The sequence below is a fragment of the Gadus morhua genome, unplaced genomic scaffold (assembly GCF_902167405.1).
Source record: "Gadus morhua unplaced genomic scaffold, gadMor3.0, whole genome shotgun sequence".
In the NCBI taxonomy this organism is placed as follows: domain Eukaryota; kingdom Metazoa; phylum Chordata; class Actinopteri; order Gadiformes; family Gadidae; genus Gadus; species Gadus morhua.
In genome coordinates, this window is record NW_021963965.1 from 99,282 (window position 1) to 120,951 (window position 21,670).

The 21,670-nt window shown below is 42.5% G+C and overlaps 1 protein-coding gene across 7 annotated transcripts; it reads right to left on the reverse strand.

Moving 5' to 3' along the window:
• Positions 1–314: 314 nt before the first annotated feature.
• Positions 315–20,465, reverse strand: LOC115538274 (uncharacterized). 7 transcript variants are annotated; one of them, XM_030349960.1, is made up of 24 exons: positions 20,320–20,465; positions 20,049–20,095; positions 19,853–19,955; positions 19,475–19,504; positions 19,268–19,383; positions 19,114–19,184; positions 18,793–18,915; positions 18,529–18,624; positions 18,311–18,442; positions 9,117–9,200; positions 8,378–8,509; positions 8,246–8,268; positions 8,098–8,144; positions 7,952–8,001; positions 5,577–5,633; positions 4,952–5,076; positions 4,745–4,847; positions 4,097–4,433; positions 2,368–2,450; positions 2,100–2,214; positions 1,504–1,761; positions 1,162–1,333; positions 751–896; positions 315–657 (listed from the first exon to the last, which is right to left on the reverse strand). In XM_030349960.1, the coding sequence occupies exons 2-24, from the start codon at positions 20,083–20,085 to the stop codon at positions 425–427; spliced, it is 2,673 nt and encodes an 890-aa protein (XP_030205820.1). In that variant the 5' UTR covers positions 20,086–20,095; positions 20,320–20,465; the 3' UTR covers positions 315–424. The 7 variants fall into 7 exon arrangements, with proteins under 7 accessions (XP_030205820.1, XP_030205823.1, XP_030205821.1 ...); XM_030349963.1 differs by lacking the exon at positions 9,117–9,200 and adding an exon at positions 18,105–18,146; XM_030349961.1 differs by lacking the exon at positions 19,475–19,504.
• Positions 20,466–21,670: the final 1,205 nt, after the last annotated feature.

Here is a 21,670-nt window from a genome sequence, read left to right on the forward strand (position 1 = left end):
GTAGTACAGTAAAATATCAGCCAACAGGACATGCAATATTTAGCATTGAAATGTTTACTATGAAAACATGGTATGATCAAAATGAAATTATGTCCCCATCTCCACCAGACAGTTCCGATACACAGCATACAGGCAGGTTGTCCGCTGGGCGTACGGAGTTCTAGGCAGGGACATCAGGAAAGCCTATATATGTAATACCTTCATGTGTTGTTGCATCAATAAGGAGGCAGTTTGCAGGAGAAGGACAAAGATATAAAGGTTTCCAGTGGCCCCGTTTGTAAGACGATGAATAAATTCAGTGAAACAAACTACTGGTAAAATGTATTAGATTCGATTTATTTGTCATTCCACAGGAAATTCAGTGCCATTATATGCATTCTTTTTTCTTACTATGGTAAGCCTATTTTTTAGGCTAATAAACTAACTAAAGAGTACCGATACGTGTTTTCTCACAATTTTTCACGTATGTTTTATTACATGTTAAAATGCAAGTGTCGTGCGAGATGGAGGCTGACTGCCTCATCCTTGGCAACCTTCTGGAGGGAAGTGGTGAGGGGGGGCGGGGCAGCACAAGACAAGACAGCACTGCTTCCTTGTAGGCCTGTGGTGATCTAGAGTATTCCTCTACCAGAGAGACCATAAGATTTGTTGCGTAGCCTTGAGGAGAGAAATGTTAAGAACACATTTAGTAACATGGTTGACTTGCATAAAAAAAGATAGATTCCCAAAAGATATTGTGAAACTACTAACCGTAAGATGGTTTCTCCTTGATAGGGCGGACTACCCCGCCACCTTTCCGAAACCGGGGGTAGCGAAGGGCGTAGCATACCTCACCCTCACTGGTTAGAGCTACATCTCTGCCATTACTGTTGAAATGTAGAGCCGCCAAGAGAAGTCTGTAGGAAACAAGTAGATGCAGTCTAATGCAACAGAAATAAAATACATGAAGGTCTCTCCTTTTGCGCACAATATGAAATGCTGTTATCAATATCATTTTGGTCTGCTATACAACACTACATTACTTTTTAGCCATATTCATTCCGTCACCATTTACCTGCTGTTAGTGTTGCATGTGCACAAAAGTATAGCAATATCCTGAAATAAAAAAATGTCACAATCCCTAATTGTATTATTATCGATACTTTTAAGTGATAACACTACCTGCTGTACATCCAAAGAAAAGAGAAACCAGTGTGTTTGGGAGCAAAGTGCAGAATGAGGGAATGGTAGGCCTCCAGGGAGAATGTCTGATGCTGAGGTGACAATTGTCGAACATCTTTCACCAGTGCTTTCCTGGCAGCTACACTCTCCAGTTTAGTGGCTGCTGGTGATCCTGCATGAAACATTCTGTCATATAGTCTGTCGCATCTCAGAACAAAAGTAATTATTAGTACACATGGGGTTATGTATTGATAAAACCAAGCTAAACAATTCCTTATCAAGCACTGAAAAAAGTTTAGCCTCAAAACACGACATCTTTTTACATAGGCTACTGTGTTGTACCTGGTTCCAGCCTCTCCTTGTTTCTCGCCTCTCCTTCCAACGGTGGATGTGCGCAGCTGGGAAATGCAGGAGTGCTGTGTTCATGTATATCCTGTACATGATTTATCATACTCTGCCATTTTGCCTGCATCTCATCTGGATCTCCTGTAGGGGTGGAAGCTGCAGTCCAGTAGAGATGGTTAATAATGGCTGGCCTCCACAGCTTCAGATCCTCACAGCCCCTCTCTTTGGCAGCAGCATCCAGTGCTTTCTGTACACCTGTTCCAGAGCAGACAAACAGAGCAGAGCAAACAAATTATTAGGAAAGTGAATTTAACTACAAAAAACAAGCCCGTTATATAGAACTACGAACATCACAATACATACTTTTCCCAATACGTGGGAAAAGTATGTTCACGTGACAACAGGAGCAACGTGCACGGGGAGGAAGCCATGCTAGCCCCCTGCCCTCCCTGATAACCCCCCCAGGTGTGTGTGTGTGTGTGTGTGTGTGTGTGTGTGTGTGTGTGTGTGTGTGTGTGTGTGTGTGTGTGTGTGTGTGTGTGTGTGTGTGTGTGTGTGTGTGTGTGTGTGTGTGTGTGTGTGTGTTCCCTCACTGGTGAAGAGGTGGTGGTTGTTCTTCCTCAGCATGATGGCGCTCTTCCTGGACTCGGGGCACAGCCGGGTCCTCATGTTCATGTTGGGCGTGAGGTCCAGCACCGCGTGCTTGTCCTACGGTGTGGGGAAAAGAAGGCACAAGTGATTGGTTGTTCACTGATTGTGTTGTTCGTAGAGGTGAAATATCAGCAGAGGTTCAAAACGGTACAACGGGCGGGGAATGTAGTCGATGAGGCATTGGTTGAGGGCACAGACAGAAACACTCACTCTGTCATTGATCTGCTTGATGGTGTGAAGACAAATGATTCCTGAGCTGCCCTGGTCTGTTCCTGCATCCCTAGGTTCGCTCTCTGGTAAACATAGACACACAGCAGTAATGTAGAGACACGTCCAGACACGAGATTCATTGAGATTTGAGAATGGCTGCTTTGTTGTCATTGAACATTTTTTTCCCCAAGCAGTCAGGCTCCTGGAGGAATCCACTACCCCCAAACCAACCCCAAACACACTACAACAACACACTATTTCAATACATATTTTACTGTAATTTGCACAGCATTCTTGCACTAAAAAATCAGGTTGAACCTCGGTTGGCACCACTACCACTTGGGCACTTTACACTTACACTTATTATGTTACTTATTATCATCGTTTTAGTTTCTCTTATTATTATTTACCTTATTTTAGAATTATTATTCATTATTTTGTTCCATTGATGCTGCCAATTATTCTAGCTTTTTTTACTTTATCTTGTATTGTTTCTGTTATGTGGCTGATGAGGAACTAAACCTAACAATTGTACTCTTGTGTACGATAAGATATAATAAAATTATTTCTGCTTCTGATTCTGATTCTGACCACACACAGATGACCGTCAGACCCTCCCACCCCTCACCTTCTCTCAGCACCACCCGCTCGTAGGCGGGGAACTTGGTCTGCACCGGAAATACTTTTATTATATCTTATTGTACACAAGAGTACAATTGTTAGGTTTAGTTCCTCATCAGCCACATAACAGCAACAATACAAGATAAAGTAAAAAAAGTTACAATAATTGGCAGCATCAATGGAACAAAATAATGAATAATAATTCTAAAATAAAGTAAATAATAATAAGAGAAACTAAAACGATGATAATAAGTAATATACTCGACACTCAGCTAGGAGGGGATTGAACTAGCTACCTTCCAGTTACCAGCCAACCCGCTCTACCTCCTGAGCTACTAACATCCCCCACACCTGCTTGTGACAGTGTGTTCCACTCACAAACACTGGTCCTCTGGTGGCTCGTTCATCGTCTCCCACTGCGAGCCGCTCTCTAACCCCCGGTCTTCATGAGTAATGATTTGTTGCCTTTCTCTGTGTGTATAGCGTTAAGGGAAAACACTAAACTGAAACCGCAGGGAGGAATAAGTACGGCCGGACGGGGGGGATTATGGAGAGCGCTCGGAGCAGAGTGCCGATCTTGGTTTGTTTTCCAAAGTGTCGATTGGAGCGGAATCCACGCCCTCTGGCGCTCCGATCAAACAAAGCCCCAATACACGCAGAAACACTCTACTTTACCCTGCTAGGACACACAGACCCCCTGAAACAAACTAATACTCTACTTTACCAAGCCAGTACATAAACCAGAGTGTCCAGTTTGTGGAATTCAGAACGACCTCTGCCACAAGCAAAATCAGTAAACAAAAACAAATAAATCGGATAAAGAAATACACCCGTTGAGGCAAGGGTGTACACGCACCCTTCTCAGACTACACCAGCCCCAGCCCCTCCTCTACACTCGGCTGGTAAACACACCTTTGCGCCGCAGTCTTCTGGGACGCATAGGGACCGTAGTGTTGCTACGGTCTCTTTCTGTTTTCTTCTGCAGCCAAGCATTGCTAGGCTCTCTTTGTTTTCATCTGAAGTTGACAAGATGGTAAACGGGGCTGGTTGCTCCGAGGGTCTGATCTCAGCCCGCTAACCCTATCCTCCAGGAGTTTGAGAGGCTCACCTTCGTTCTTGAGGGACTTGACGAGCGTGACCTTGGCGGGCCCTGGCAGGGGTACGTGCTGGCCGCGGCGGTCGGCGCGCGGGGACGAGCTCCTCTCCTGGGACACGCTGCGCTCCCACTCGCGGTACCGGTGGCCGTCGCTGTGCCCGCTGCGCCCGCTGTGCCCGCTGCGGTGGCCGGTAGCCTTGTCCACGGCGCTGTAGGCCCCGCTGAGGGCACTGCCCGTCTCGTGGATCTCCTCGTCATAGCTGTCCTCCTCCTTGTCGTGCTCTGACATGGTTTCCCGCTCGCCCAGCCGGCCCATGGGCACGTGCACCTTCCTCTTTCGCATGATTGTCTGACGGGGGCGGAGACAAGAGGACGCAACTCAGAGCTGGGTAACAGACGGCTCCGTCCTCCGGCCCCCCCCCACACTTACGTCAAGTCAACACGCAGCTCGTAAAAACAACAACCTTTACATTAAACGCTGGAGGGACCCCGGCGGTCCTGGTGATGTACCGCCCCTTTAGCTTGCCTGCCTAACCTTGCTCTTGGCTTTGGTCTCCATCACATCCATCATTCCCTGACTTCTAGTGTACATTATTTCCTTCAACATGCCAATAGATTTGTGAAGATGTCGCGTTGCAGCACCATATCGACGACACTTACAATTTCTGCATTCTTCCCGCTCCTGTGGAGCTGCTGGATGGCGTAGGCGGGCTCCATGTTGTCCATGGACACGGCGTTGACCATGAACACCCTGTCATTCACCCTGGGGGGCAGAGAGAGGCAGAGCGGCGGTCAGCTGGAGCCTCTTCAGATGTGGAGGAACACACTGATGGGTTAGTGTCTGAAGACATAGAACCAGCGTCTTACTGCAGACGGCCTTCTGCCGGGCCTCCCTTCAGGACATCTGAGATCACGATGGAGGTCTCGCCGCTCTGGAAGTGAGGCTTATCCCGGCCTCCTGAGATGGAGATGCCAAAGCTATTCCATCGTACCTGCACAGAGAGACAAGTTAGGACCAGCAGGTAGCAGCATCACGGGACAAGGACCAGCGGAACACAGTATGAAGGAATCATGGCTAGAATCCCTCAAAACTGATGAATGGAGGAAAAGAAATGTGGTTTGGAATTTTGATTTTGCTTGGTGAAAGAAAAAATTTAGATGTATTAAAAGATCCACTCTGAAAAAAGAAGCCCTTACAATCACTATTGGAATGTAGACAAGATTTTACTTTGGACTGTTTACACACCAAATTTGAAGATTAAGCTCTGCTAATCTGTGGCGGTTTATGTGCAGCGGGTCAAGAGGGCTGCTGGGGAGAGAGGAGGAGGAAGAGCTCTGTGCTACTCCACTCTCCTGACTCTGCACACTCTCCTTCAGCTGTGAACCGCCGCGGTCAACACCAGGAGAATGGTGCGGTGGTGGTGGGGGGTAGATCAGGATGAAGGGGTGAGAGAGTGCGAGCGAATGCGGTGAAGGCAGGTGAAACACAGACCCTGTGAAGTGTGACTGTGTGCTGGTCCCATATGACAGTCTCCTCCATTGCTGTACTAAAAACAAGACACAGAAAGGGTAACATTCTGATGGTCGAGGGATTTCATTGAATCAACCACTTCCAGTGTGACTCAGGCCAGTGGTGAAGGAGGGATTGGATCCCTTCTCCTGTCCCATACCTTTAGGCTGATCGGGAAACATCCACATGTTTGTTACAGGGGACTCTCAACAAACGGTTTCTTGATGGTCTCAGACCATTGAGGGAGACCTGCTATCCCGATTAGGAGAGCCGCTGAAACTGCTTCCTCGTTGGTAAATGTCTCTGGTTGGCTTCATCATGAAACGCTCCCCAAAGGCAAGAACCAACAATCCCTTCCACATGCACCACACCAAAAGTGTCCAATCGCATTAATGTGGAAAAATCATGATACTTTTTCGACAGAAAAACGAATGAATGTGCTGAGCCACAGCCTCCACTGTTTTACTACAGGACCCAAAACCACCCAAAGCAAACACTTGATTCGAGTCAGACTGTACGTAATCCAAAACCATTGACTTAAACATTTACACTTGGAGCGATGCGGGCGCGTCTCCACTACCGCCGGCAGGGCGGTCTCTGCGTGGGCTTGAGGTCGGTGCCTTCTGAGCTACATAAGGATACGAGCTGCCAGGGGATATGACGTTCACAGGGGTGATAGTAGAAAAAAATCCTGAGCCTGAACTTTTTTCCCTGGGAGGTTAGTGGGCCCCTAAGCCAAGATATATGCCCTGATCAACATAATTGTCAAGCGGTATCCAGGGGCATGCTCCCCTGGGAGAACATTTTGATAAGTAGACCCTTAAATTATATTAATTGTGGAAATAAATGGACAACATTCAGACATGAGATGAACAAACCCAATATAAGCCTGTATTACAGTAGCATCTTTGCGTAGAGCACTTGGGATCCTGGGCCTGGTAGGCCTGTTCAGTAAACCATCCCCATGCTTTTAACTAGTAACTTACCGGCGTACTTATTGTTTGTAGTGTTGCACGGTATACCGATACCAGAAAGGTATCATGCTACCCTCATGCAAAAAATGATACGATTCGCGAATTTTTTAGTATTCATACTTTTATTCAAATAACGTTCTGTGTCTGTGCAGCAAGTCGCCCCAACTCTCAGTCATACTCCTTGCACGCAGAGGCTAGTCAGTTAGCGTGCCCCTCAGCTCGCACTAAGCCACAGCAGCAGCAGCCAGTTCACTGAGTGAGTGAGAGTGAGGCAACGAGATGGCGTCAAGTTCGGAAACGCTTGCCGACAGTCCTCCTTATTTACACTGACATTTCTGATCCGATTCGATTCGGAATAGATCTATTCCTATCATGCAATCTGAACGTGTATATATGGCATTTACAAAAGTGGTGAGCGTACGGTCATATGTCTCTCGCGCACAACCGTTATGTTGGTCTGGACTTCTTGTGCATGCACCCATCATAATTATGAGATCTTTATGTCATAATTACGAGATAACCTGCTACTTTTTCTTTTGTGATTTGAATGCAATGCGCCACCGTAAACATATATAGAAATATATATAATAAATATATATATTTATCATATATATATATATATAAAAAGATATAGATATAGATATAGATAGATATATAGATATATATATATATATCTATATATATATAGATATATAGATATAGATATATAGATATAGATATATATATAGATATATAGATATAGATATATAGATATATATATATACGATACATATTCTGAGGAAGTCTGAGAAACGCTTCGATTCAAAATGCATGGGTTAACATTTCGTTCTGTGCAGTAGGCCTACGGACAATCGTGCTCTGGGACATGATTCAATAGATTAACGTTCGTGCACATGAGCACGAAATGTTTTTGAGGAGGTGTGGTCTAAAAAGCGGGGAAATCAGTTGTATCCCTAATACACTACATTTACCCTTTGATGCATTTGTGGTATTGGCATATACATAACTAGGGTGCACTGTAGGCCTACTATCAGCGCACACCCCTTCTGAAGCTCTCTCTCTCTCTCTAAAATAGTCTGAGAAACGCTACCATTCAGAATGCATTGGTTTACATTTCGTTCTGTGACGCACAAAAAGAGTCGGACAATCTTGCTCTGGGACACGATTCAATAGATTAACGTTTGTGGGCATGAGCATGAAATCGCGTGACACCGGGTTGGTTTTAATGCGCTCGCTACCCTTCCTGACAAACCTCACAGTTTCAATTGGTTGAGAGTCCCCCACCACGACAACATCACCACCAGTGACCTTACCACACCCAGGGACATCAACCAACACTCTGACATCATCACCTCCCGTGACATCACCCCTCCCCTCCCTCACCTGCTGTTCATCCAATGGCCTAGAGGGGTCCTCCAGTGGTGGTTCACTCACTGCAGAAGAAGAAGAAAAGGAGAAGATGGCAAGATATACTTTTGTCCAAAGTATATTCATGGGAGATTTGTCGTGGACCTGGTTTCCAAACTTACTTTGTCTTTCTCTCTTTCTGTAAAAAAGGAGATAGCCGCTCTGGCTCCTGTGAGGAAGGGGATCAAAAAAAAATCATCGTCTACAGGAACACAGACGCACAAACTATTTGAGATATCAAAACGCAGCAATTTAAAAGTCTACACATACTTTTTTGGATTAAAGTGAGTTTTCTGTGGAAAGTAAAAAGATTAGTGTTAAAACACCAACACATTACGAGTACTGAGAAAGATATGAATATTAGACGATAGCCAGTGTCTGCCAAAGAGACGCCAGACTTACCGGTGTAACCCTGGAGTCGTTGAAGTCGTACCAGCAGCCCCCGTCGTCTGGAGGCTGGATGGTGGCTGTGTAGTGGCCCCCCCTCAGGTCCCCCACATGGTCCACGGTGGCATAGAGCTCATAGCTCACGCCCTGAACAGGGACCAAGAGACCACAATGAGGAACGCATTCCACCCCAAAGAAAATTCTAAAAATATTTTCTATAACATACTGTATATACATTTAAATGTTGTATATTTATTCACATTTTATAATCATTAAATATTTGGATATTACAGGGTAAAATTGGGTAATCATTATCATCAGAAGAAAATGAATAACAACTGAATAACAACATGATAAACCTACCTTCTTACCTAGGCTACTTTCGACACTAGATGTCCGTATTTAGTTACACATTTACCTGGGTTGTAGTAAATATAGACAGAAATAAGCTAATAGACTGGCTGCTGCAAACTTCTAAGTAAGAAGGCTTCCGCATTCAACCCCTTGGGTGCAACAATTATATTCAGAAAAATTTATAAACTGATCTACTGAAAAATGACATATTTTCAGGGGCACAAATTTAATAGAAGTCACAATAAATATAGTAATCAGCAATCCAGTAAGAAAACTAACAGGATTTATCAAGCTCTTAAATCAAAATAATAAAAAAAACAATAGCAATATTGTAGAGAATCTAAGTCACTAATTAGGTGGTCAATGGCGGGGAAAAACACAGTGTTTCGGAATGTTGCACCTGCACTGTCTTTCTGTTGGGTTTCCTCCGAGGTCTCACCAGGGAGCCTCTTCCTCTTCCTCTTCCACTCACGGCTGACCTCTCCTTTGAAATGAGGTAGAATATCCATTTCCTGAGCAATCAATGATGCCTCAGAGAGGAAAGAATCCCATTTCTTTCTAAAGGAAAGAAATGGGAAAGAAATTTCTAAAGGCCTGTATCTCACCTTTCAGTGCATTCAAATTTGCCCCCTCTATCCAAGCGATATCTTGCCTGATTGCAGAATCACATTCCTGTTATCAATACACTGCAATAGTTTAACCCAGATGGTGAGAAGTACACTGGCCGCAAACGACTGAAAAAAGTTCTTCAAACCGACATCATCAGCTCTAGCTTTATTCGCAAGGCTGCATGTGCTTAGAATGGAGGCAAGAGCCTCAATCGACTAGGATGCTACAAGTGAAGACAACATGGACGCACAAGCTAGCCCAAGCTCGAGGTTACCTGCAGATCTTGCTCAGCTCCACTCGGTGCTTCTTAATGACCTCAAACAGTCAATGGACTCCCTCCCTCCCTCCTTGACTCCCACGAAGAACTCATCCATGACATGGAAGAAGGGCTAAGCGACCACAGCGACAGGATCGAGGCTACCGAAACAACATGCGCCGCACTTCAAGCTGGGAACGAGAGGCTGAAAAACAAAGTGGAGGATTTGGAAAATCCCTCCCGTAAGTCCAATCTGCGAGTTGTCGGCATCCCGGAGAATCTGGAGGGGCTGGACACAGTCAAGTTCATGACTGAATTTTCCGAGGAAGTCCTGGGAAAAGAATTCTTCCCGCATCCCGTCATTCTCTCCTGTACGCACCGAGTGGGACCCAAGCTGACCGCCGACACGTCCCCAGCCCCAAACGGCCGAGGATATTTCTTGTTCTCTTCCACTCCTTCCAAAACAAACACTGCATAATAACTCGGAAACGAGAGCTGCTGTTCTTCAGGGGCCACAAGGTATTTTTCCACGAGGATGTCAGCGCGGAACTCGGCAAGAAACAAGCTGACTTTAAAGAAGTGAAATCCCTCCTGTACAAGAAGAGCGTCAGGTTCGCTCTTATCTATCCCGCCCGGCTCCGCGTCCTTCACGATGGACAGACGCTGTTCTTCGAGACACCGGAGAAGGCCAGGGCATTCTACGAGCTTCATTGGGGAGAGTAAACGATGTTGAAGCACAAACAATCTATGAAAAGGTGAAATTAAGCCTAGCTTTCAGCTTAGATACTTTGATTCTTTGGGACTGTTTGCTATATGGCTTGGTTAATATATTGTAAAAAAAAAAAAGACGTTCAACTAAGCTACATACCTACTGACACGATTATATTTAAGTTAATGTGGTTTAATGTGGTTCATACACGTTTATGGTATAATAACAATGCTGGGGCCTCATCCCATTTCAATATACAACATTTATGTTTTATGTTCTAGCATGGCACAGTTATGTTTTAGTTGGTAACATAACTTTGCATATGGCCATTTATAGACTATGGCCAAATTTAGAAGGGTAAAATAAGTGACATTATCTGTCCTGAAAGGGCTGGACACATTTTATTTTAACCAGGCCACCCACACTGATTTATTTTAAATACCTTTACCAGTCCAATCATGCCTTTTGTAATTGTATAGTGAGCACTGGTGATCCAGATGCAAACCAGGGATATATTATATTATTTTCCATTTTATTTATTTACTTTGGTCCCTCTTTTCTTTTTTCTCAAGGTGAGCCAATTAGATAATTGTATATAGGTAGAAAATAAATCATTTACTGAGAGGGGAGACACCCTCAGGTTTGGATTGGAGTTATAGACAACGCTGGATGTCTAAGTCTTTCATCTGGGAATTGTTGCGGTTTTCTTCATTTGGGTAAGAAGAAGATCTAGGTTTGGGGTGTTCAATGTTTTTAGGGGTCCAAGCCAACAGGTTGGATCCCTATTGTTTTTGTAGCGTTTTTTCTTATTATTTTTTTTTGTTTTTGTTTTTGTTTTTCAACTTAAGTTTCATGAAGACTGGGGAACATTTTATTTATATGGCAACACGTTATCTTCTAAGGATGCACACAGCTATGGTAAAACGTATTTATCATTGGTACTTTTTTTACTTCTAAACAACTGGACATTACTTATGGCCATGGGTGCACTTATACACCAGGGGGGTATACCACGAACCTCGCTGAACATACCCAGGCTTTCTTGGGAAAACCTGGCTCGACAGAGCCGCAACTCGCAATCAGAGTTAAATGGTACCACGAAGCTCACTAGATTAGATGAAATTAGTTGAACCAGGTTTTCCGCTTTAGGTTCAGTGCGCGTTCACTTGAAAGGGGCGTTTTTTGCATCATTTTTCTCACCTTTACGATAGATCAAGCAGTCTATATGCGTATAAGTGAAAAGATTCTGCATATTGTCTATAAAATAACTATGCCAAATGCAGAATTGTTTGCAATTAATCCAAATAGAATGATGATGATTTAAAAATGTATAAGCAACGTCCATCCTGCCTTATTCTATCATTTAGGGAATTCACTTTAAATACACCCTATGTAAGTAATGTATCGCATGTTTTCAACCGCTGAGAGGTAGCGGCTGTAGCGTAGTGGATTAGTATAAGACCCGAACGCCAGCGACCGGGGTTCAAATTCGCCGGTCTATCATCATGCATTTTACCCCCATAGATGTGGTGCCAGCACGGCCTTGAAAATATGGGATCAAGTTCGAAATAAGCACAAAAATATAATTCCATAAGCTTTAGTGAATAAGTATTCCATATGCATGAGAATTGGGACTTTTTAAGCTTCACATAAATTCGCGTCACTTGGGAGTCGAACCCCCCGCGCAGAAATTCAAGACTGACGCGCTACCTCCACTCTAGCACTCTGTCACGGAGACACAAACAGTAGCCTAAGCATTGTCTACATAAGGTCCAAAAGGATCAAATAACGAACACCCTCTGATAAGAATCTGTATCTCTCATGAAGAACCCCAATTTCGTTGTTTGCACAATGACAATAAAGTCTGAAATCTGAATATCGTCAGACAATGCCAAGGGATCGGTTCTGTCCCGTAAAACCCTCTGTCTCCGGAGAGACGCCTGTACGAGAAGTGCGCCGAGGTCCACGGGAACACCCACAAATGGTGAAGCCATTGTCAGAGGAGGGGCTAGGAAGCTGCGCACGCCGATTTAAGTAGCCGATCTCCGGCTTGACTAAGCCGAAAAACTGCTCCCGACCAGGTTTGGTTGCGAGCATAAGTCACCATGGTGATACAGCGACGCTAAAAGAGATCGACTTTCGTGGTACAACTAACCCAGGCTTGGAGCTCAACATACCTCGCTAACCCTCTAAGCGAGCTTCGTGGTACAGGCCCCATGTGGTTCAGGCTAATCATACCCATTTTGGATGTCTGCTATGATAAACAATGCAGGCGGTACAAGCCCAATAGGGGGAGCTGCAGTTAGGTTTGTTTCCTGGAACGTTAAGGGGATGAACGGTCCTGTGAAACGGTCTAGGATTTTTTCTCATCTTAAACAATTGAAAACTGATGTTTAATTTTTACAGGAGACCCATTTACGGTTAAAAGATCACACCAGACTTCGGAAAGCATGGGTCAATCATATCTTCCATTCCAAATTTAATAGCAGATCACGAGGGGTGGCAATTTTGATTAATAAACGAACTAAATTCTCACTAACTGCTATAATTGCAGACCCCAATGGTCGATATGTCATTGTCTCGGGCCTCCTATTTCAAACACCTGTTCTGTTGGTGAACGTGTATGCCCCTAATTGGGACGATGCTGAATTTGCCAATAAGCTTCTGTCATCCCTCCCTAATTTAGATACACATAGATTAATCCTTGCAGGAGATCAGAATTGTACAATTGACCCTTTGCTCGATAAATCTAGCCCTAAATCGGCCTCACCGTCTGTAATGTCAAGGGTCCTCTCGGATTTTATGAGACAAAATGGCTGTGTAGACCCATGCAGGTTTCAAAATCCGACTTCCAAACAATTTTCTTTCTTTTCTCATGTTCACCATTCTTTCTCAAGGAAAGATTACTTTTTTATAGATAGCTCTTTCATCCCTGCAGTGGAATCTGTTGAATATTTGGCCATCATCATTTCAGATCATGCACCACTCATCTTAGACCTTTCTTTTACTTTGAACGTTAGAGAGCAATTCTTCTGGCTTTATAAAGGGTCGCCACGCTTTTTCAAATATCCACCGACTTGCTAATGTGATCTACTTCCCCTGTCCCTCCTCGACTGCAAAAGCCGTTATCTCTCTGCGGAAAAGGCCTTTGATCGGGTGGAGTGGAAATATTTATTTTTCTTATTGGAAAGGTTTGGGTTTGGTGACATATTTCTGGCATGCATTCGTCTGCTCTATTCGTCCCAACAAGCATGTATTCAAACTAGAGCTGTCAGTTAAACGCGTTATTAACGGCGTTAACGCAAACCAATTTTAACGGCGTTAAAAAATGTATCGCGCGATTGACGCAATTATTTTATTTCTTTCAAAAAAAAAAAAACATTTTTTTTTTTTTTTCTTTGGCTCAAAACAAAGAAGCAGTAGCCTGACTGCTATGTTCAAATGACATTTGTTCAAAGCAGTCGTTTAATTGCACTATAGGCTCTTTTTAAGAGAATTAAAATGAGAAGAATTATGGGACAAAAAAATCAAGGGATATTTAGCATAGAAAAATAATTTGCGATTAATCGCGATTAATCGTGAGTTAACTATGACAATAATGCGATTAATCACGATTAAATATTTTAATCGCTTGACAGCTCTAATTCAAACTAATCAATCTCATTCCAAATTTTGCCCTCTGTCACGTGGCACACGTCAAGGATGTCCTTTATCCCCGCTCCTGTTTGCAGTGGCAATTGAGCCTCTTTCGATGGAATTTAGGTCATCGTTGTTGTTTCAGGGTGTGGGTCGTTGGAGTGAGGAACATCGCGTCTCTCTGTATGAAGACTTGATCTATGATCTATGTAAGCAATCCAGGACCTAGCGCCCCCGTAATTGTACCACAATTGAACAATTTTAGGTCTTTTTCTGGCTACAAACTTAATTATCAGAAAAGCGAATGCTTCCCCATTAATGATTTGGCAATGCAAATCAAACAAGATTCATTCCCCTTCTACTTTACACATTCTGGATACAAATATCTTGGAATAAACATTACACGTTCCTTCACCTCTTTTCTTGGAGCTAATTTTACACCCCTAAATAATCAAATGAAAGCTTACTTTCAAAGTTGGAGTAGTCTTCCTCTGACTATTGCAGGGAGGGTACAATTGGTGAAGATGAACGTACTCCCAAAGTATTTGTATTTGTTCCAATGCCTACCGTTATTCCTGACGAAATAATTTTCTCAATCAGTCAACACATCCATTACCTCCTTCATCTGGAATAATAACGTCTCAAGAGTTAATAAAGGCTTACTTCAGCGGGGACGCGATGTGGGGGGAATAGCTCTCCCCAGTTTTATTCACTACTATTGGGTAGCTAACTTGCAGAAAACTTTATTCTGGCCCCATGTGCCAGACGCCGATTGGTGTACACTTGAGGCACACTCTTGCCACTCGTCATCCCTCCCTGCATTGGTGTACTCCTCCCTGCTCACAAGGTGGTCCAGGTTTACCAGGTTTAGAATCTGGGCCCAGTTCCGAAATCATTATAAATTCACCTCTCCCTCCCCTCTAAGTCCTATTTGTACGAATAATTTATTTCCAGCCTCCTCTCTCGACTTAACATTTACTCAGTGGGGCAGGAAGCAGCTTTCATGTATTAAAAGCTTGTACTGTAAAGAAGGGTTCAATAGTTTTTTAAATATATGCCAGAAATATATTCTGGCAGAAAAAGCTGTCAGAAACAGTGGATAAGTTAAAACAAATAGCGGACCACTAATTATTTCTTGTAAAAAACTAGAAAGAATTAAACTGGTTTAACGAATGAAGAACGAAACCGGTGTACCATGTCGGTAACTGGCATGACCAGAACTTACGTTAATAAAAGGTCATAATTCGGTTAAGAATTATAACCCAAGCACACATTAGCACCTCATCCGTCATGTGTGTGGGGCAGTGACTCCTCGTCACTAATTGTGCTAATAATTATAATAATCATAATGAGGGTTATATGCCAGAAAAAACTCTGGCATATAGTTTTTTAAATATATGCCAGAAATATGATCTATCACGCAGTATTTTTTTTAGGTATCTCCAAATACGGCACTGTGTCAAAACACTGTTCCCTTCTTTCCCTGTCCTCCCTACTGAGGCAGCATGGGAAAAAATGACCCTCCTCTGTCCAAAAAAAGGTCTGATATCATTGTTATATTCGCAACTAATGTCTCTAGAAAACCATGACCTTTGATGTTTGAGTTGTCGGACAGACACTGGATTAACTCATCCTCATCATGTGCACGCTTGGGGCTCATTCAGTTCAAAGTAATGCATAGGGCTCATTTCAGTAGGGCTAGGTTAGCAGATATATATCCAGGAACAGACAGCAGCTGTATGAGATGCTCCCTCTCTCCAGCTGATTTAACACACACGTTTTGGTTGTGTCCCCGTTTGAATCAATTTTGGTTTTCCGTTTTTCAAACTTTATCTGAAGTCATAAAAATTAGCGAGAGCTTAACCTTAACCCGGAACCAATCTGACGTCATTGCTTTTGCATCACTTCTTGCACGTCGAAGAATCTTATTGGTCTGGGCTTCCCCTACTCCCCCAGCGGTGGCTGCATGGTTAAGGGATGTTTTATTATTTTAGTTTTATTATTCTTAAACTAGAAAAAGTCAGATTCACGGTGAAAGGCTCAGTCCAAACTTTTTACTTAAAATGGCAACCTTTTGTGAAATATTTTGAGAAACTTTAAGTAATGCCTGGAGAATGAGACACTTTGATATTCTCCCTTCTATTCTCTGTTTCCTTTGTTTATTTTTCTATGTATTTTTATTCAAATCAATGATCATCTACCATAATGCAGTGGGAACTGAGTAGCCTGACTGACAATTGTGAAAACGTGAGTTTAAAGCCTTGTAAACCATTTGTGTAGAAATGTTGGCATGCAGATGTGTGCTTGTTTTCAGTGTGTAGATCCTTAAACCGTTGCCGAAATGTGTAACAAACAGAGTGTGGGAAAAAAGCTTTTTTCCCAGAATGTTGTCTTTTTGCTATTTTTTTTTTGGTTTGTAATGGTTTTTATTTGGTTAAGGGAAAATGAAAATGGAGAACTGTCTTACTTCCTGTAAAATGTAATATGCTTGATCCTCCAATAAAAAGATGAAAAAAAAAAATGAAAATGGCCCATTTCTCCGGACTTGGACTCACAAATGTGTAAAGAGCTTCAATGTTGCCAAAGAAGGTTTTAACCTCTGTACTAGTCTGTGCAGCATGTACAACAACACGTTTTAATGTGTGTGAGGCACAGGGGGAGAAGGTTGTTATGGGATTTTATTTCAAAATTCGTGCTTGAACACCCTTTATTTTGCCTGACATATTTGCACCGTTATCAAATCCTTATCCCCTGCAATCTCCAATGTCTATGTTTAAGTCTAAAAGCACATTTTCCATCATGTCGGCTGTCTCTTGTCCTGTATGTTTATTGAAATTTCTGAATTTGTTGAACCTCTCCGTTATTGCCCATTCATTCTCACCTGTAATATATGGTGAAACATATCTAAATAGCAAAACATGTTGCTCTGTGTGAGAAATGTCTGGGGTTGTATCACAAAAAAATGCCATAATAGATGGCCTCCGACCTTTCATTGAGGATTTTTTTCAGGACTCTTCAAGCCCACACAATTCTATGAATTAATTTTGAATTCTTGGACTCGTGTAGTGAGTCAGTCTGCTATTTGTTGAAGTTCTCATTTGCTCTAAGTGTTCCTTCAAAATAGGATCAAAACAAGCTAAAAGCTCAAGGGTTCCCAAGAAATAACCATTGGGAATATTCCCTAGTTCTGTGTTTCTACCCCTGAAAGGCAAATTCCTTGAGGCCAAGTGGAGAGTCACCTGAAGTAATCTCTCTAAGAGAGCTCTGTTCCTTTCAATTTCAAACTGCATCTGTTTTTGTAGGTGACATTCAATGCCACTTGCAGCCATAACAGAGCACTGCAGATGTATCCACTTTAAATAAATCTCTTAGGGTCCTGTTATTTTCATGGTTTGGAAATTTGTCATACATTCGTCTCCACTTCACACTGCTCATTTTGTATCCCTAAATACTATTCAGCAAACTATGGGTTGCATTTTTAATAAATGTGAAAAAAGGATGCAGGGAATGCAGAAAAGTGCATTCAAACTCTTGCTATGGACTAACCAGTCCCTCTTTACCCTCTCCCTGCCATTTGGTGATTTGGAATATTTAAGGTAATCAGGGAAAGGCTTTCCCTCTCCAACGTTGGGCATCTCCTCATCTTCCCTAACAGCAATCCTTCTGACAATACTTGCCCTGTCATTGTCAGTCAGTCAATCCTGCTGGCCACAAACCTGGGTCAACAGAAAGCAGCTGATCTGGGTCTGAGACCAGTACATGTGCCTCATCTGCCTGTGGCTCACATCTGTCTGACATTATTTCAGCCTCACTTGGTTCCTTCACTTCCTCATCAGTGCTGCTTCTACTTAGACTTAGTCATATAATTCAGAATAAATCTCATAATTATCCGAACACACACTGTTGTCCACAGTCTATTTGATAGGATTGAGCTGGGCATGACTAAATATGTATGTTTTGATGTGCTGCATTAGCCTGCAATAAATAGCAGCTATTAATCTAAGGGTAGACTACTTGTATTTTTAGCTGACTTAAAACTTAAAAGTCAGCTAAAATGTACAAGTGTACTTAGCTTAATGTCTGCTAATATTGTAATACAGCCAATCAAAATATTCAAAATCAGTTTACATAAATGTTAACCCCAAAGACTTTTGTTCATGGATTGCACATAGGCAAACCTTCTTGCCTTTCAACTGAGGGGGGTAATCCTGGGGCTGCATCTGTGCATGAGGGCAGTTTTCATCAGCTAATGTCAACAGCTATCATGCAATGGCTGGCAAGCAGTATGGAATGTTAATCATTAAATTATCTCCATTTATACCACGGCCTGGGTGAATACTTGATTCTGATTGGCTGGAGGGTGTAGGTTGTGTGCGTGCGGTACCATTGGCATTTCAATGTTCAAAGGAACATCCACAGGGCAGTTGTTTTTCACGTAGTCCATTTTGTAGTATTTGAACTCAAATCTCTTGAGCAGCAGCACAAGAACCTTTGGATAGAGTTCTACTTCACATTCCTGAAGCAACAACAAAAGGGGAGGAGCCGAGTCAAAACCTCTCTGTTAAGATGATGGTACATTCAGTCAGTAGTGTTGTTACCTACAGTAGTGGTGTCTGCTTTGGCCTCGCAACCATCACAGTACACTTGGTTTTCTCCGGTTAACTTTGATTGGCTGAAAAATCGTTTCAACCCATCTTCCTGTGAAAGGCAGACGAGATGGAAGCGGAAGACCAAATATTATCTCAAATCACAACCATAGAATACAATAGTACAATTATAACCGTAACTCTGCTGTGGGTAGACTCCTTGCTCTATTTTTATTTTATTATGGCCTAGAGGCTACAATAAAATCCAACGGTTGCTTACCACGTTATAAACTCCATTGTGGGCATTGTTAATCGGGAGATTAAGAGTCCAAAATGAATTGTGTTCATCAGTGCTTTTGCCACACAAACATGACATGCGGTGATTTAACTTTCCATGGAAAACCTGTACACACACACACACACACACACACACACACACACACACACACACACACACACACACACACACACACACACACACACACACACACACACACACACAATATAAATGCCCAATACACAATAATACAGAGACTTGGTGTGTGTTCAGTCCTGGTGAATCCAACATGCAGGAGATGTTTATTCTGAAGGTGCACCTTACCTGTGAGGCCTCAGGACTCGCCAGACTTAGAATCCTCTCAAAATACTCTGCCGCATCTTGCTGCTTCCATACTGAAGGATGAAGAGACAAGCGTTTTAGAATTAAAGATCATCGGATACACACTCCCTATTCTTCTTTAGTTATCTTTGTATACCATCTTTTATCCCAAGACCGTGGATGATGTCTTCCGTAGTGGGACAACCTTTCTTCAGCAGAAGGAAGAGATCTTTGAGCTGAGCATCGATGTAGGAGGTATGGGAGCTTTCACTGCTGCAATTACAAATTGGTGTATTTGGTGATGAGATGACAAAGGGTAAAAGTTAAAGTCAAAGTCAGCTTTAATGTCAATTTCTTCACATACCAGACATACAAAGGAATCGAAAAGAGGTTTCTTCATGTCCCCCCACGGTGAAAGAGCACAGGCACACCAGATAAAGACAAGACATTTCCAAACACTTAAGTAAACAATGAAGTGCACAACAGATAAAGACACTTACTAATCCTAAAAATATAAGAGTCTACTATGTATATGTAAGAAAGTATAGAAAATAGTTTTTGCAGTTGTAATACAGTCAGTAATAGCAGCAATATATATATTGTATGATATATTGTAATAGTGCAATATATATATATTTTTAATAGTGCAAAAATAAAGTCAGTTAATGATAGATAGGGGTAGGCTTATAGGGACAGAGGTAGGGCCGGGGTAGAGAGGTTAGGAGGACGAAACACAACAAACCTTTGGACAGCGTCTCTGAATTCTTTGGTCATGAAGAACACTTGAAGCACGCTGTTCAGGTAGCAGGTGGAGCCCCGGGTGCTCAAGCCAATGTACTTGGGTCCTGAATCATAAAAGAGAAGACATACCACCATAAACAGGCCTATACATACCAACTAAAACATCCAACATAGATAGATATAGATATAACTGTTACCTTCTCGACCCCTTAAGAGGGCCCCTCGAATATTCATGGCGTTGTCCCTTTGAAGGAATATCAATTGAAACTGTTATTAGGAATAGCGAAATTATTAAATGCATTAGCCTACTATTTGGTTCGTTGTGGAATTGAGTGAAAAATAAAAGATTTGACGATCATAAGAATGCGCCCTATAAGCGCGCGTGTTTATCCAGTTCCAAATGCAAATCGAAATGGTTGTCAAACGGAAATCGACCTATTGGAATAATCATTATGTCGTCATCCCTACCTTAATCTGGTTCTGTCCAGTTGTGTTGCCTGTTCGGCTGCTCTTCGACACAAAATGGAGTTTAACTATTCTTGAGCCATTCTTTCACTTTCCATTTCGAAGCCAAGCCACGAAAACGACATTCATGCGTTTGCTTAGAATCGGTAGCCCCGCCCATTTTGCCGGCTATTTGAGTTCGCCCTGCAGAAGGGTCTGGAGAAGCGCAATACATTTTTTTTTTAACTAAACGCCCTATCCATTGTATCGGTCTGTTTATTAACAAGGTGAGGGGGGGAGGGTTTTATTTATGTTTTTGTTCTAATGCACACTGTTTTTTTTGTTTTTTTTACTGCAGTATGAAGTAAACGATGAACTAATGCCTGTAGGCAGTGGTGTAGTCTACGTGATACGCAGGTATACGCCGTATACCCACTAGGAACGCACCAGGATTTGCGTATACCCACTTAAAATGTGCACGGATACGTATCAATCGTCTTGTGACAGATCTTTCACTTCTGTGTTTATTTTTCGGAAATATCGGTTGGGTATAACATAACTGCAATAAAATACTTTAAGCAGGGGAAGTTATCTCCTACATTCACCATTCATAAAATTCCCCCTGCGCGCTCGCGCTCTGCCCTTTCTCTGTTACGAAGCGCGAAGCTGCCCCTGCATCTTTGCACGTTAGTTGGCGGGCCGAGCCCCTCCTTCTCGCGTGCGTGGGCGTGCGTGTGTGTGTGTGTGTGAGTGTGTGTCCAGTCCTCCCATATTAATGTGTAAACCACATAATAAGTAGTCAACAGAAGACAATGTTTTAATCCCACTTTATATCTCCTTGTTACTTTTAGATGAGAACCCCCTGGCCAGCCTTTCAGACTGGGTGTCAGGCTAGGGAATTTAAAAACAGGCATCCTTGTTTAGAGTGGAGGGGAAAAAAGTTAGGTAAATGTCAGCCAACATACAGTTGGTATACACAATTGAAATTCATAATGTTAATCACTATGTAAATGACAGTATAGCTAATTCATGGTCATTTTTAAGGTGCAGTAATTTCACACTTTTACACAATTCAATTACTGTATGGTATGTTAGATAACAACAGTAAGAGCTCAAATTAGAGCAATTGAAAGAGTGAAACATTAGTCTCCTGTCATCTCCTTCTCATGCACTGGTTAGCCATGGATGTAAACAGTTCATTAAATTATTTTGAGTAGATTTTGTCCTTGTTTAGCATGTGCTATTGCTACTATAGAAATACAAAGGAAAACTTGTCGTTTTGGTGTTCTATTTGTTCATACTGTTATTAAAACTGATAAACCTACTCAGCTTTCCATGATTGTTGATAATCGTTATGCTCTTAAATCAGCGGGTT

Bases quoted from the DNA above. Each gene is read 5' to 3' on its own strand.
- LOC115538274 (XM_030349960.1), bottom strand. From the start codon at position 20,085: ATGAATATTCGAGGGGCCCTCTTAAGGGGTCGAGAAG. The intron at 2,451-4,096 runs GTGAGCCTCTCA...TATGTTTACCAG, and splicing joins CAAGTCCCTCAAGAACGAAG to AGAGCGAACCTAGGGATGCA. The intron at 1,762-2,099 runs GTGAGGGAACAC...GCTCTGGAACAG, and splicing joins CAACCACCACCTCTTCACCA to GTGTACAGAAAGCACTGGAT.